The sequence below is a fragment of the Melanerpes formicivorus genome, unplaced genomic scaffold (genome assembly GCF_026170545.1).
Source record: "Melanerpes formicivorus ecotype bairdi unplaced genomic scaffold, bMelFor1.0.p_v2 SCAF_11, whole genome shotgun sequence".
NCBI classification, from domain to species: Eukaryota; Metazoa; Chordata; class Aves; order Piciformes; family Picidae; genus Melanerpes; species Melanerpes formicivorus.
This window is the reverse complement of record NW_027142363.1, coordinates 13,389,393-13,402,619: the sequence shown is the minus strand read 5'-3', so window position 1 is coordinate 13,402,619 and position 13,227 is coordinate 13,389,393. Positions and strand designations below refer to the sequence as shown.

Sequence of the window (13,227 nt, the reverse complement as noted above, 5' to 3'; positions counted from 1 at the left end):
TAAAATCTGCCAATTTTCTTCTAAATGAAGAGCAAATGTTTACACAAGTTCATAAATACATTTTATCTTCAATTCTCAACACTAATTTTCAGGATTAACAGTGGCATTAAAACATTTCAATTCTGATATTCACCCTTCCCACTGTAATCAACACTTCTATAGTACAGTACATTAGAACAAAAATAGCTCCCAAAATTAGACTTTAAGTTATACATACTCGCAGTGAGTAGTCACTTTCGGGAACAACCTGGTCAAGCCTCTCTTGTTTTTTATATCCTCTTTTGCCTGTTTCATCTAAGTCTTCTGGAATTCTGATGTCATATTTATCCTTGTCAAAGTCAAACTCTGTTTTTTCATTCTTGTCTCTAAGTAAGAAATAAAAAAAATATATGCTAATTATGGGGAATAAAAGCCAACACAACATAAAGATGCTTTGGTGGACTCAGTGAGTATCATGAAGATGCAAGAGAAAGGGAATTTCTCTAAGCCATGCTGGTTTTCCTCACAGATTTGCCAAAATGCACATAAAAGTCGACCAGTTCCTTTCTGATATCCAAGAGAAGTGACAGAAAAGTGAGACATTCACGAATCCCAAGCTAATTCCAAACAAATACAAAACAAAAGCAAAAGCAGTCACTATCATCTTTAAATTCTGGATAGATGAAGACATGTGTTCCTTGTAAGTGCAAAATTCCTGATGTCTAGGTATTGTCTTCCTAAGCTTTTTAGCACTGTATAAAAGGCACTCACCACATTTTTCCCACTCAGTAATTACAACACTTTCTTACTGAACCATTCACCAGATGTTCACACAATGTTTAACTGTAGATGTATGCACTGCAGTATACTAGCAGAACCCTTGCAAAACATTGGGATATATTACAGCTGGCAAGAATAAAGCTCTGGTTTGGTTTTGAGTAGATTTAATTACAACATATTAGCAATAACACGAATTCCCTCCCCAAATTTTTTCCCCCCATAACTTCAGTCAGCTGAGGTCACTATCTTCTTTTTGCTGAACAAATGAAGTGATGTACATTCCTAAAAAGGTTCATGCCTAAAAAATAAGTGGAAGTCTACCTAAGCAATACAAATTAATTTCTGAAATGTAAAGGGGCTAAAGTTTTTCTTCTGGAGAAGTGGCAAGGGGCAACAAACAGAATTAGTAATGCATTTGTTTAGTACCATAAAGCTGGAACTAAATGTCCTAAGCTAAGAAGTGACCCAGGGCTCTAGTACTCACAAGAAATTGATGAAATAAACCACCAAGCTTTCACATGCTGTAACTCACTGAGATCTTTTCTGTCCCATAGCATTTAATCTGTATTCATCTAGGTGTGACTTCCTACACATGCAAACACTCCCCTTTTTCTTATGAGCAACAATAAATATAAGAAACTGAAACCCAAGTTACTTTCTTGCCAAATCAACAGGACTGAAACTATTCAAAATTGCTTCCTATTGATACTTTCTTATTTCAGTACAGTAAACTAAACACTTAAGAACATAGCACAAGGCAATGTCTTTCCAATAGATTAACTCCATCACAGTTAAGGGCATTATAACACTTTTCTGGACAGACCATCAGACAGCTTCCCTGCTAACAAAGCAGCAAAGATATGAGAAAAAGGGAAATTAGATGGGAAGTGATGACACCCAACTGCCACAGCTACAGCAGGTTTGCAGCTGTTTGAATAATAAAAAAATACAAGCAAGCCAAAGGCAGGAAAGCCTGGAAATCTATGCTGCTGTAAGCAATCCCACAAAGGCAAGCAGATAAATAAGACAAATACACAGAACTGTTTATTTACTTTACAGTTAAGAAGTTTAGAAAGGTTTAGATATCCTTCTAGATGGCTACTGCAGACTCCAAACTTAAAAAGCCAGTAACACTTGCTTGTACATAGAAATTTTGTTTGCAGTTTTTCAAACACATGAAATTATGAATGCATAACAGATCTGTATTTTCTGTATTTCAATATTCCTTCTGGCAAAAGCAACAGTACCTTAAAGAAAAGTATGAAGCCCTTTACATTCTCCCTCCTTCTGCTTTGCTACTTGAGATATTAGCAACAGTTCTTGTGCAACATTACAGCACTTCAGTCATGTGAGTTTAGGGTTAGTTTCTTGGTTACAGCTAACTGCCCACAGTCTTTTGGAGTTATTCCACAAAGAAACGTAACTGTTAGCATTTGCATACACTGATAGATAACAAAATATATGAGAGATATAAAGAGAATGAACTTCATCTTACCTTCTAAGATTCCAAATGATAATCCTTGTGCCTTTTTTCCCTATTATAGCATCTAGCTCTGCCAGTAATTTTTCCTCAGTAGCAAATAAAGAGTGTGTTAAAATGGCCTTCAGGCTGTTTTTTGATTCTGCTGCATCACTGACCTGTCGTAAGCATTATGTTAAGGAGAAGCTTTGAATGGAGTAATCTTTGGAAGATGAAGAAACTTCTGCAACTCCTTTTACAGGTTCCTATTCCACATCTCAGAACTCCTACAAATTTATGGTTTTAACAAATCACAGCCTTCCTTGCATCTTACAATTTAGCATATCCGTAAGATTAGACAAGGAGATTGCCTTTACTGATATTATCATCAAAATTTTGCATGTACCCACAACTTCCCATTCAGAAACTGCTGGAAGGATATGTTGGCTGTTGAATGTCACTATAGGAACCATGACATGCTCTGCTTTTGTGGCTTCAAGGAAAGTCTGAGACAAGAGGCCCACACTCATGGTTTCCCCATTCTTGGTGAAAACTATTGCATCTTTTCCCAGGCGCATGGACCCCGACTTAAACCCATTTCCATACAGTCCCACTGGAACGCGGCCATTCATCACAGATTTCTCGCTGAAGCCAAAGCTAAAACAAAAAACATCAGAAGAGTGTTAAAACAAACAAAAAAAACCCCACAATCCACCAAAACTATATGTATATAAAAACCCCAACAACCAAAAGATGCATTCAAGACTAATGTGGCTCAAGCATAATGAGTTACTCTTGGTTTAGAGAAATACAGTACAATTAAACAATGTGCAGTTAAGCAAATCCTGAAAGTTGATAAAACCACACTGCAAGAATTTAGGGAAAATTACTTTCATTTTTAAGTATGGAAGAGAAATAATCTGTCTGGAATTATGCAGTAAGCATTCTTATGTGAGCCTAGTAATTATCCTGTGGCTTCAAAGTAAATACTAAGAAAACTCACAAGTTTTAGGGCATTTCTTCCCCTAGCTTGAAAATGTGTGAGCTACAGATTTTTCTATTAATGACTATCTATGGTATTTAAAGCAAAACAGGTAACTGTGCTTGCTAAACTCCATGTTGCTTACAAACTATTAATTATGGTGTCTAATAGAAAATAATTGCTCACATTTAAACCCAGAATTTTACCTGCAGGCATAGCAATCTTTCATACTAAGAAAGGAACCCAATAGCTATCGCTTTGCTAACTATAGAAACAAAAGCGGTGGAAAGATCAGCTCAAACTCTTGGGTTGGAGGGCAAAACAAGTCCCAACACGCCCAAACCACAAACCCTCTTTTCCCCCCCTCCCTTAGGAGCTGGGGTTTTTGGAGTGAAAAATAGACAAAATCCAGGCATCTGCATGTCTCTGTAAACTGAGGCTTGTTTGGGCGCGTCCTTGCCTAATGTAAACAAGAACCATGCACCTCACCTGTGACTTGCCATGTGCTGTGCTTGTGAATCTCCCATGTCTGGGCTACAGGTTGAATTATTCTGGTTTTGTCTAATGCCATTGGACATTATTGTCTTTGGCAAATCTCATATATGGGTTGTTTGGTAAACTGCACTCTCTCTTGCCTTGTTTACCGAGAAAGAACGACAGCCTTGCCCACACCCTAGCCAAAACCGGCAAAGCCACTCATGTTCACAGCAGTCCAGAGCACATTGTGGCCAAAGCTGCTCTGCAAACCAAAACAGCTGTAGCCTCTGCACCACAAAAGGTGCCAGATGAAAGCCAAACACCACTACTGAGCAGAGAGCCGCTTGGCCAGCCAGCGAGCAGAACTTGCTGCCGCCCCACATGCTTGAGAGCCGCCCCAAGAGCCGGAGACATCCTGTGCACCCAAGAGCCTTGCAGTAGCCTGCTCAAGCCGATAAAGCCACTTCGGGGACAAACTGCTTCTTCCCCGTGCTCTGCAAAGCACTTGGCAGTAAAGCTTTCCCCCAGGTGGAAAGCTCTGTGTGGTGCCAAGACAGCTCCAAAAATAAAAGCTACAAATCTCTGGAGAGTCTCCTCCAGCAAAGCCACCATGTGGCAAAGAGCCATTTTCATGCTAACTTGTGCAAGCAGACTGTAGTTTGGATTATAAGGATTGCAGCCCCAGAAAGACCCCAGAAAGCTCTGGTCATGAGTAACTGACCATATCACTATAGTCTCTGTAAAGGTTAGTGCCAGCCACCTTTGTTTAGCAGCCACAGAGTCCCCCTTGTGGGCAAGCCAGCATTGCTGCAAATCTCTTTCTCAATTTAAATTACTATTAAATGTGAATTGTAAGTATGTTCTGGCAGGATGTTTGTATTAATACATAAAATACCTTAATTAATATCTCTGCCAGATCAAATATTAATAATTCAGAACTGTATACAATATTTAAAGATAAACAGACAAACTCTATAGACTATTTAAACAGACAAACCACATCAACATCATTCCCTACAGTTTTCCACAGTATTCCAAAGGCTTTGAACTGAATCTCCCCTTTTCTCTTACTTGCTAAATTAAAAACTAAAGCAGCCTTTAATTTAAGAAAACAAAAAACAAACCAAACAAAACCCCAAACTGAATTCTCCTTAGCTCCACTAAAGGGTGCTACAGTTTACACAGCACAACCACTGCACAGGAAGTGAAATAGGAAGGTTGACAGAAAGGTTAAGAAGAATTTATGAGACAACAACACAAAGTTGTGTGGAAGTTTTATTATCATGTCTGTTTTAAAGTCTCACTTGGATAATTGCTTATCTCCAGAAATACTAAGTTTATATAAAAAACTAATTGACTACATATGAGAAAACCAGAATAAGCTAAACAATAACAGAACTGTAATTTTATACAGGAGAAGAACTGCAAAAGAGATTACCCACCTTAGCATTTTGTGTAGCTTCTCTGAGTTCATACCATTTCCATTATCAGTGAATGTCAAGCATATATTGTCATTTATCACTGTTTTGTCTATCCATATCTGTTTAGCGCTCACATCTGGATCATAAGCATTATCTGAAGAGAAAGAGTGCAAACAAGGGTGGGATACTGAAAGGCTAAAATATGTTCACACTTAAACTGTTCAATTTTTAAGTGTTTTCAATTCCAGTGAAGATGTCAGTAACTTTTCCAAAGTTACTTAAATCCTTATATAGCACAACAAGTCCTTATCAGTAATACATGTATAATCAATCTGCTGGATTTCAGTCTTGTAACACTGCCAAAAGCCTACATAGGAGAGCTGGCCCTAACTTTATCATGGAGCTATGTTAGCACATCTATTTATTTATTTGGTGACTATGGCAACTTAACTTAGTTCCCTAATCACAGGTCTATGACCCTTAAGAGTCACATGTTAAACTAATGGAGCTCTAAAATTGCAGCCATTTTTCAGCTCCATTTCAGCATATAATATAGTTGCAGAAATTTTGTGATGGCACAGAGAGAAAGTTCTTTGTGAAGCCACTGAGTATCAGCCAACTTTTGCACAAAAGGAAAAAGCCATAGGTTTTAGTAAGGTAAACATTACACTGAAACCTAGAGCTCCTAAGGTACTATCTTTTTTATACATGACAGCAATAAATCAAAACATTACAATGAAACAGATGCATCAAACCCAGCAAAACCTTGTCCACCACAACGTAATTTCTCATCAATATTAGAGATGACAGCACTATACAGGCAAAAATTTATCTGGAGATGAGAGGCTCAAATGTGAGGACAAAAAATGAAACCAAGACAAGTTTTTACTTCCACTTCCTGCCTCTCAAGCAGCTGTTGCAAGAGGTACTTCCTTCTAGTCATGCAAATCTCTCTGACTGGCTCTCAGGAGGCTGGGTTACTGTCTGCAGACAATGTCACATCACTAACAAGGACAAATGCAACAACATGTCACCTGCCTGCAGTCTTTTTAACTGCAAAATTAGATTTTAAATACTATCACAATGTCACATGATGAAATCTGAGAGACTGAAAGAAAAAAGAAAAACACATGCAAAAACCTGAAGCACAACTCCACGTTTCACATAGGTTTGTGAAATCTAGAATTTTGATTTGAAAAACTGTTGCTGCACTGCAGTTCCAGTGTAAGAAAATACACCTTTCACAGAAGTACAAATAGCTTAAGACAAAACTTTTTATTCACAAGATTTTAAAGAGCTTACAGCATTGCTACTGCAAGTGAAACAGAAGCCATGGCTCCACAAATATTTCTTGCAGCAAAGCTAGTTTAGATCTCTAGATCTTTCCCTAGATGTCCAATTTACCCTCTTCCAAGTATCAGCATTAGTTCACCTAAGTTTAATCTGACTGAGGACTAATGGGAGAAGCCAGGAATGTAATTGTCAAAAAGCTGACAGGAAGAACTAGACTCCAAAAGGCAATTTTTTTTTGTTAAGTTTGCATAAAGTATATATGCAAGCTTCCAAAATGTAACCCTATTTATAATATCCAATATTTGGCACATGGTATACCTTTACATACCATATGAAAGAGATTACAAAACATGTAAATCGACATGACTAACTTGAAACCTCTACAACCAGTATGTTGCTACTGTGATCTCTAAGTTTTGTTAAAGCAGCACAGCACAAACCAAAGGCAAAGGAAGATGAGAAGTCTGCATGCTTTGCGCAGCACATCCATCATCATTCTAGCCAGGTATGGCATGGGGTGATTAAAAAGCTGAAATAACATTAACATACTGTTATTCTCAAAACAGCCAGCCCTTCCCACAGCCACGTGCTTCTGGCTTCCTCCTTAGTGACAGCTCTGGCCTTACCTACCTGAAAAATTCCTATTTGCTCGTTAGGTCAGCAAAGTAATGTGTGACAAGAGTTGTTCCCTTTAGCAAACTGCTAGATAAGCATAATTTTGAGCAACTCCTTAAAGAAAGTCTGCTAACTATTCCTGAACTTGGGAAACATGCAATTCTGAAGACACCCAGTTAACGATTACTCAAAAATCAAAGGCAACACAATCAACAGGAGTTAATAAATAAGGCAGAAGATACACAAGCTCTAGCTAACAGAGACAATTACAGCAAGCAGAAGACTTAGGACACTGATATATGAACCATTAGAGGGAACCATTAAAGTATAATCCTGAAGATGTTCATACAGAAATCTGGTAACCCAAAAGAAGAAAATAAGGATATTTGAGCAGTATTGTGGCAATGTGCAAAAATTACTGCTGAATGTTTTGGTGAACAGCGGGGTTGTGGAGTCTCCTTCTCTGGAGATATTCAAAAGACATCTGAATGCATTCCTGTGTGATCTGGTATAGGTGATCCTGCTCTGGCAGGGGGGTTGGACTAGGTGATCTTTTGAGGTCTCTTCTACCCCCTAACATTCCGTGAAACACCAAAGAAAAGGGAAAGGCCAAAGTGGATGGAAGAAGAATGGTATAATAGGAGGGGGCAGAGAATGACAGGCTGATTGTGGTCAAGCTGGCTCATAGTATGCTTGTATGGTTGAACCCTGTGCCACTCTGTTGCATGTTCTACTAAACACTATTTCTAACATCTTCCTGTCTGAATGTGCTCTCTATTCTCAGTGTGGGCCTGTATACATTTGCTCTGCTAACTAATTTCAAGCTGGACAAGCTGAGAAGTTGGAAGAAACCAGCAACTGTCAAGATCTGAGATCTAAGCCAGAGAGTGGTAAAAAGCCCAGGACACATATACTGGAAAGATTCTCAGGTCTTGGCAAAACACCCAGAAACATAGGCAAGCGTGAGTGGTAAGAGAGTGAGAGTATATATACGTGCCACTACTGAACTTCAAACCTGGCTAGCCAGGAAGCAAGAAGAGAAGATGACTGTTGCACTGCCTGTGTTAATGTGGCTTCTTGCAAAGTTACTGTCCTCCTGTCTGTGGTCAGCTGTGTCTGTACAGAAAGCAAGTGTACACGCATATCTTTGGAATGTGCCTGGGAACAGCAAAAAGCAATGCGTGTCCATTTGGTGGACTAGAAGATAAGGAATTCACTTGGTTCCACATTCTTCTACATTTGGCAATCCTCAATAAATTCAGTTAAAAAACTAGCAAATCCTATAAAGCTCCTTCAAGCCATGTCAGGCAGTATGTACACTATTAAAGAAAAAAAGTCCATCTAACTGTACCAAAAAAATGTTTTAAGATTTTGAATGGTAACAATAAGATCAACTCCCTCCCCTGATTGAAGGAAAACAGTAAGACAGTCAGGGACTCAGGCAAAGTATTGATCCACATACCTATAAGTTCTGCAATTGCACTGAAAGGCCAGGTGTGACTGGTAGAGTTGGTATGCAAGAACTTTGGACAAAGCTGGAATAAACCACAAAGAATGGCATCAGTTTGTGCTCTTCAACAATATCAAACCAGAAAACAGTATATTAAATAAAATAACATTAAATAAAGCTGTTTCATACAATACTACTTACTTTTAGATATTGGCATGATAACACCTTTTAAGAGAAACCTTAACATAGCTATTAAATGGAGAGTTCAGCGTAGTATCATACCATATTCTAAACACTGGTTATACTGTCTTCCTATCATACACTCTTCATCAAAATAGAGTAAACTGTTACTGTACACTGATACTTGAGTTTACAGGAAACAAAGAATCCAAATCTAGTAACATAAGAACAAACTCAAATACTAAAAATGCTGTTCTTAACCCTTGAGATTTAAACTTTTCAGATAAAGTGAACAGCACCTAATATGCTCAACAGCTTACTGCTGACATCATTGCTTCTTTTGCCCACATTGATCAAATCACCTGTTAGATTCTCTCAACTACTAGTTTGTGCTTTTAGCAATTGTCGTAGTTTGGGCTGGCTGCCCTCTGCTACAGGGGTGTTTCCTGTGTCCAGAAGTCCAGCCCAGTGGGTGGACACAGGAAATTAGGTTATTTCCTACCATGATCCCTTGCACCACTATACGTTTCGCGGCGGGGTCTGGCACTTCCTCTTTTCTTCTCCGTCAGTCGGTAACATGGGGGAGAGATCTCCTGGCTTTGGGCCTTGCTAGGCCCAAGGCCACGGGGGGATGGGCAGTCTCAGATCTGGCCAGCTGAGACTAGCCTAGCAAGGGGAGGGGGAAGAAGGAGCCCTGGGGGTCTCGGGTGTACCCTCAGGTAGGGATGGGATTTCTCTGGGTCTGTTTTGGGTTCTTTTCTCTTGTCACTGTATTTCTAGTTCTCTGCACGCACTCACTGTTCTATTTAAACTTTCCATCACTTTTGCAATCTGTTTGTCTGAGTCATTATTTCTGCGCGTGGTGGGGAGGGGGGCTTGCCCCAACCCATTACAGCAATTATCTCTTAAATTTTATCCTCACTTATGATAAGATACAATCAGAGGAGCATAGTCAATAGTAGGATTAGATGAGAGTATGCAAATAAGGCACTTATTTATGAGATATATCTTGAGAATACTTTTGTCACTGACATCTACAAGTAATTTATGAAACCCTGTGTTCATATGTAGTCACTTAGAGCAAAAGGCTAGGAAAACCAGAACCAAGTCTCCATATAATTTAAGGCTGTGTTAGCACAACACTTAGAGAAATTTAACTGCTCAAACTGATACAGTTCTGTTTGCACCACCACTGAGAATATCTGCAATTTTATAGGGCCTTTAACACAAACTCACTGCACATACATGCTTTTAAGTCTCACTTGCATAGTTATGGTGATGGCACAAAAGGCAGTAAGTTGCAAACAAGCAATGCTGGAAACAGTCCTTGTACAGCGAGTGGTGGTTATATTGAGAACATAATATAACCCATTATATGTTCACAGAGTATCAGAAAAAATGTTTTTAAATAGTGCACACATAGCCATACTTCATAAATTTTACAATACTATGCCGATAGCACTTTTGTATCATTAGTAAAGTCTAAGTAAAAAGCAATCAACCACTTCAAGTCTCCAAGGCTATTTTATCAACTTAAAAGAGCAAGTCTACTAGCAAGTTATAGATCTTGCTGCCAGATATACCAGAGCTGGAGTAAGGTGGCAGCACCAGCAGCCCCAGTTCAGATAAACATAACTTTCCAGGAAACCTCCTAAGAGCACAGGGCACACTTTCTGACTGCAACTTAATGCCTGTGTTTCTCCACACAGCTAGAGCAGACGTATGAATATACATCACACTCTTTGATGCTACCTGTGCTTTAAAACTCCAATTTTATAACGTCCAGTAAATGGATTCAGAATAAGAAACTTGGGCCCTTTCAAATTCCTAACAGATACTTGCAAATAAATTTGGAATCTGATAAGAAAAAAAAAAAAATACATCAAGCCTATTAATGGAAATCTCACATAATCCATGGCACAAGGTTAAATGGATCTTTGATTTCTTCCTCTGCCACGCAGCAGTACACAAGTAACAACTGGGTTGATCTGGTTTGGTCTGAAGTCTTCCCTTGTCAAAACAGAAATACTAACTCTTAAAAAATCCCCACCATACCAATTAGCAGATACTGAACACCTGAATGTGCAACTTACTGCTAAAAATGTTTCTCTGCTGTGAGCCAGTGGGAAACTTCAACAATACATGAGACTGACTGGACCTCTGGAGTTGCTGCCAGCACTTTAACCTCAGCAACATGCACCTGGAAAAAGTCCTGACTGTAGTTTTGATAAAGGCATGAACTCACAGTTGTGAGCCTCCCCTGATCAACAGACAATGCTAATGACAGAAGGAACCTCAACAACAGTGACATAATCAGAACAACTCTTTTGTTCTGTGAAGCAAAATGCACCTATGCAAGGCAAGAAAATACCTTTAGTGTTCCTGTGCAAGGCAATGCTTCTCCATCCCTCACTTCACTGTTGAACATTAATGATTAACTTTAGAAAGATCATCATCTTAAAGAAACAGCATCTTCAATAAACAGCACACTGGATCGCTGTTTTAAGTAGTAAGATTTTGAGAAAGGCAGGAAGGTGGTACACAGAACTCAGAACTTGTGAACAGGTACATGAAACAGGAAGGTATGGGCTGGAATACAGAAATTGTAACCAATCAGGTTTTGACTGTAGTACCTCTCTGCCCAGTAAATGGTGAGTGAGTATCCCACAGAGTGGTTTCATAAGAAACTCTTACAGCAAATAGCATGATTTGCTCATGTAATACATTGAAACAAGGACACAGGGCCGTAACTGATTAAAGAAAAAGAAAAGAGGAGAATAGTGCTTTAAGGTCATTGCCTTCATTATCTACTTCAGAGCACACTCAGCTGTCAGCAACAAGTTGTCAGGAAATATTTGATAAAATTAAGTTTAAGGGGACAAAATGGGATTAAAGCATCACTTTAATTAGCTCACGAATAATTGAAGTTCAATAAGTACAATAAAAAACCAGTTAGTTCCCTGGTGAACACTCACTTCCAGCTATGTTAACAGGACTGTAGCTGAGACAATCCAGTTACTTTATTCACTAAGCCTGTCATTTTGTCATTAAGTAGGTTTTGGTTTCAGTTTTTCTCCTGAGACCAAGTGCAGCCGAACTCCTTTTGGAGACACAACTAAACCTCTCCCTCCTTCAAACTGCATACACAGTGCATATTATAAAAAGACTAAAATGCACTAAGAGGAGTACCTTCTACTATTATGACCAACAAATATTTAAGAAACAACAAACTTCTCTCTCCAAAATGAGAGACAGCTTCAGGAATTTTAGCTTCCTGAGAAAGTTGGAACTCTTCCATCCCCTGCAGATCATAAGTTGTGCAAAAATCAAATAACCACCAAAACAATCTGTCTGACCTTACAAACATATTTCACAACATCTTGGGGATTAATCCCACTCTCATTTTCCTCTTCTCCCTTGCAGTTCCATGACTGTAATAAACCACACCAGGGATCTGATCCAAATCACAATCCATTTAAGAGTCTTATTTTCAACCTAGAGCATTTCTCTGATCTATCTCATCACACAGAGCAACAGGAGATCAATGCCAGTGTGGGAATGAGTTCCCAAACCTACTTATGCTACCCATGTTGTTTATACATGCTTCTTAAACTAATGGAAGTGTTCTGGTGAAAACCAACATATTTCCAAAGAACAGCTGTTGACAGAAGAGATTAGGACCATCAACTCTATCATTTTCTAGGAAATAGAGGTTTTTACACTATAGCACAGAACCTGCTACAAAACTCTACCAGCCTCTTCTTTATCAAAAACCTACACAACTCATCACTTCCTCTATAAAGACTGAATGTAAATTTTCAGTTATAACTAATAACAAAACCAAACTGCATGCAGAATATAATCCAGAAAGCTGCCAGTTCCACCAAATTCAGATTAGATTTCTCATTTGTAAAAGTTCATCTTGCCAAAGCGATTTCAACTTCAGAACAACTTTGAACTCTGCAGTCTGACTTCTTATATGCAGTTTTTTTTGCAATGGCTGATTATTCATGCTGAGGTATTTTTCCTCTTGAGAAGACTGCACTAAAAACAAAGGGAGACTTCCTTCTTCTAATTTTTTTACTCTTAACCATTGTGTTATCTAAAAAAGAACACTTCTTTAATTAAATTTATCTGTCAAAACAATGGATTTCAAACGCAAGAATTAAAGACATGAAGTAAAAGTCCAATTCTTAAACTTCAAGTAGATGACATTTATAGGTAATCTCGACAACCATAGCACTTTATAATGAGGTTATTTAAGCAGTGCTGAGAATATACCAATGTTCTTAACTTGTTTAAGTTACTTTCTGTAATGATCCAGCTTCTTTCCACTATAAGTAAGGTTATGAATGAGGTGTTTGCAACTGTAAGTGTGACTTGTAAGTCTAGATAGCTGGACTCAGGCTTAAAAAATAATCCTGTTTCGTCGATGATGTATCAAACTGAAAAAGTAGCTTCAGCTTCATTTGTATTAGTATAAACACGGAAATAACTAATTTCCACAAAAGGACAGCAACGAGCAATACAGTGCTGGAAAGTCTAATCAGTAGTGGATTTAACTACGTTCATATTTATTTTTCAAGTGTAA

The 13,227-nt window shown here is 38.5% G+C and overlaps 1 protein-coding gene across 3 annotated transcripts in view; it reads right to left on the bottom strand.

Moving 5' to 3' along the window:
* The window catches only part of MORC3 (MORC family CW-type zinc finger 3), a 29,925-nt gene that overhangs the window by 15,746 nt on the left and 952 nt on the right, over positions 1-13,227 (bottom strand). The window contains exons 1-6 of one of the 3 annotated variants that reach the window (XM_068144590.1): positions 11,008-11,030; positions 8,469-8,541; positions 5,120-5,252; positions 2,663-2,875; positions 2,255-2,404; positions 218-365 (exon numbers count right to left, since the gene is read on the bottom strand). In XM_068144590.1, the coding sequence (XP_068000691.1) occupies positions 218-365; positions 2,255-2,404; positions 2,663-2,875; positions 5,120-5,151 (543 nt within the window). In that variant the 5' untranslated portion in view covers positions 5,152-5,252; positions 8,469-8,541; positions 11,008-11,030. Of the gene's footprint in view, positions 1-217; positions 366-2,254; positions 2,405-2,662; positions 2,876-5,119; positions 5,253-8,468; positions 8,542-11,007; positions 11,031-13,227 lie in introns of those variants that run through there. The other 2 variants (XM_068144588.1, XM_068144589.1) reach the window with 2 other exon arrangements.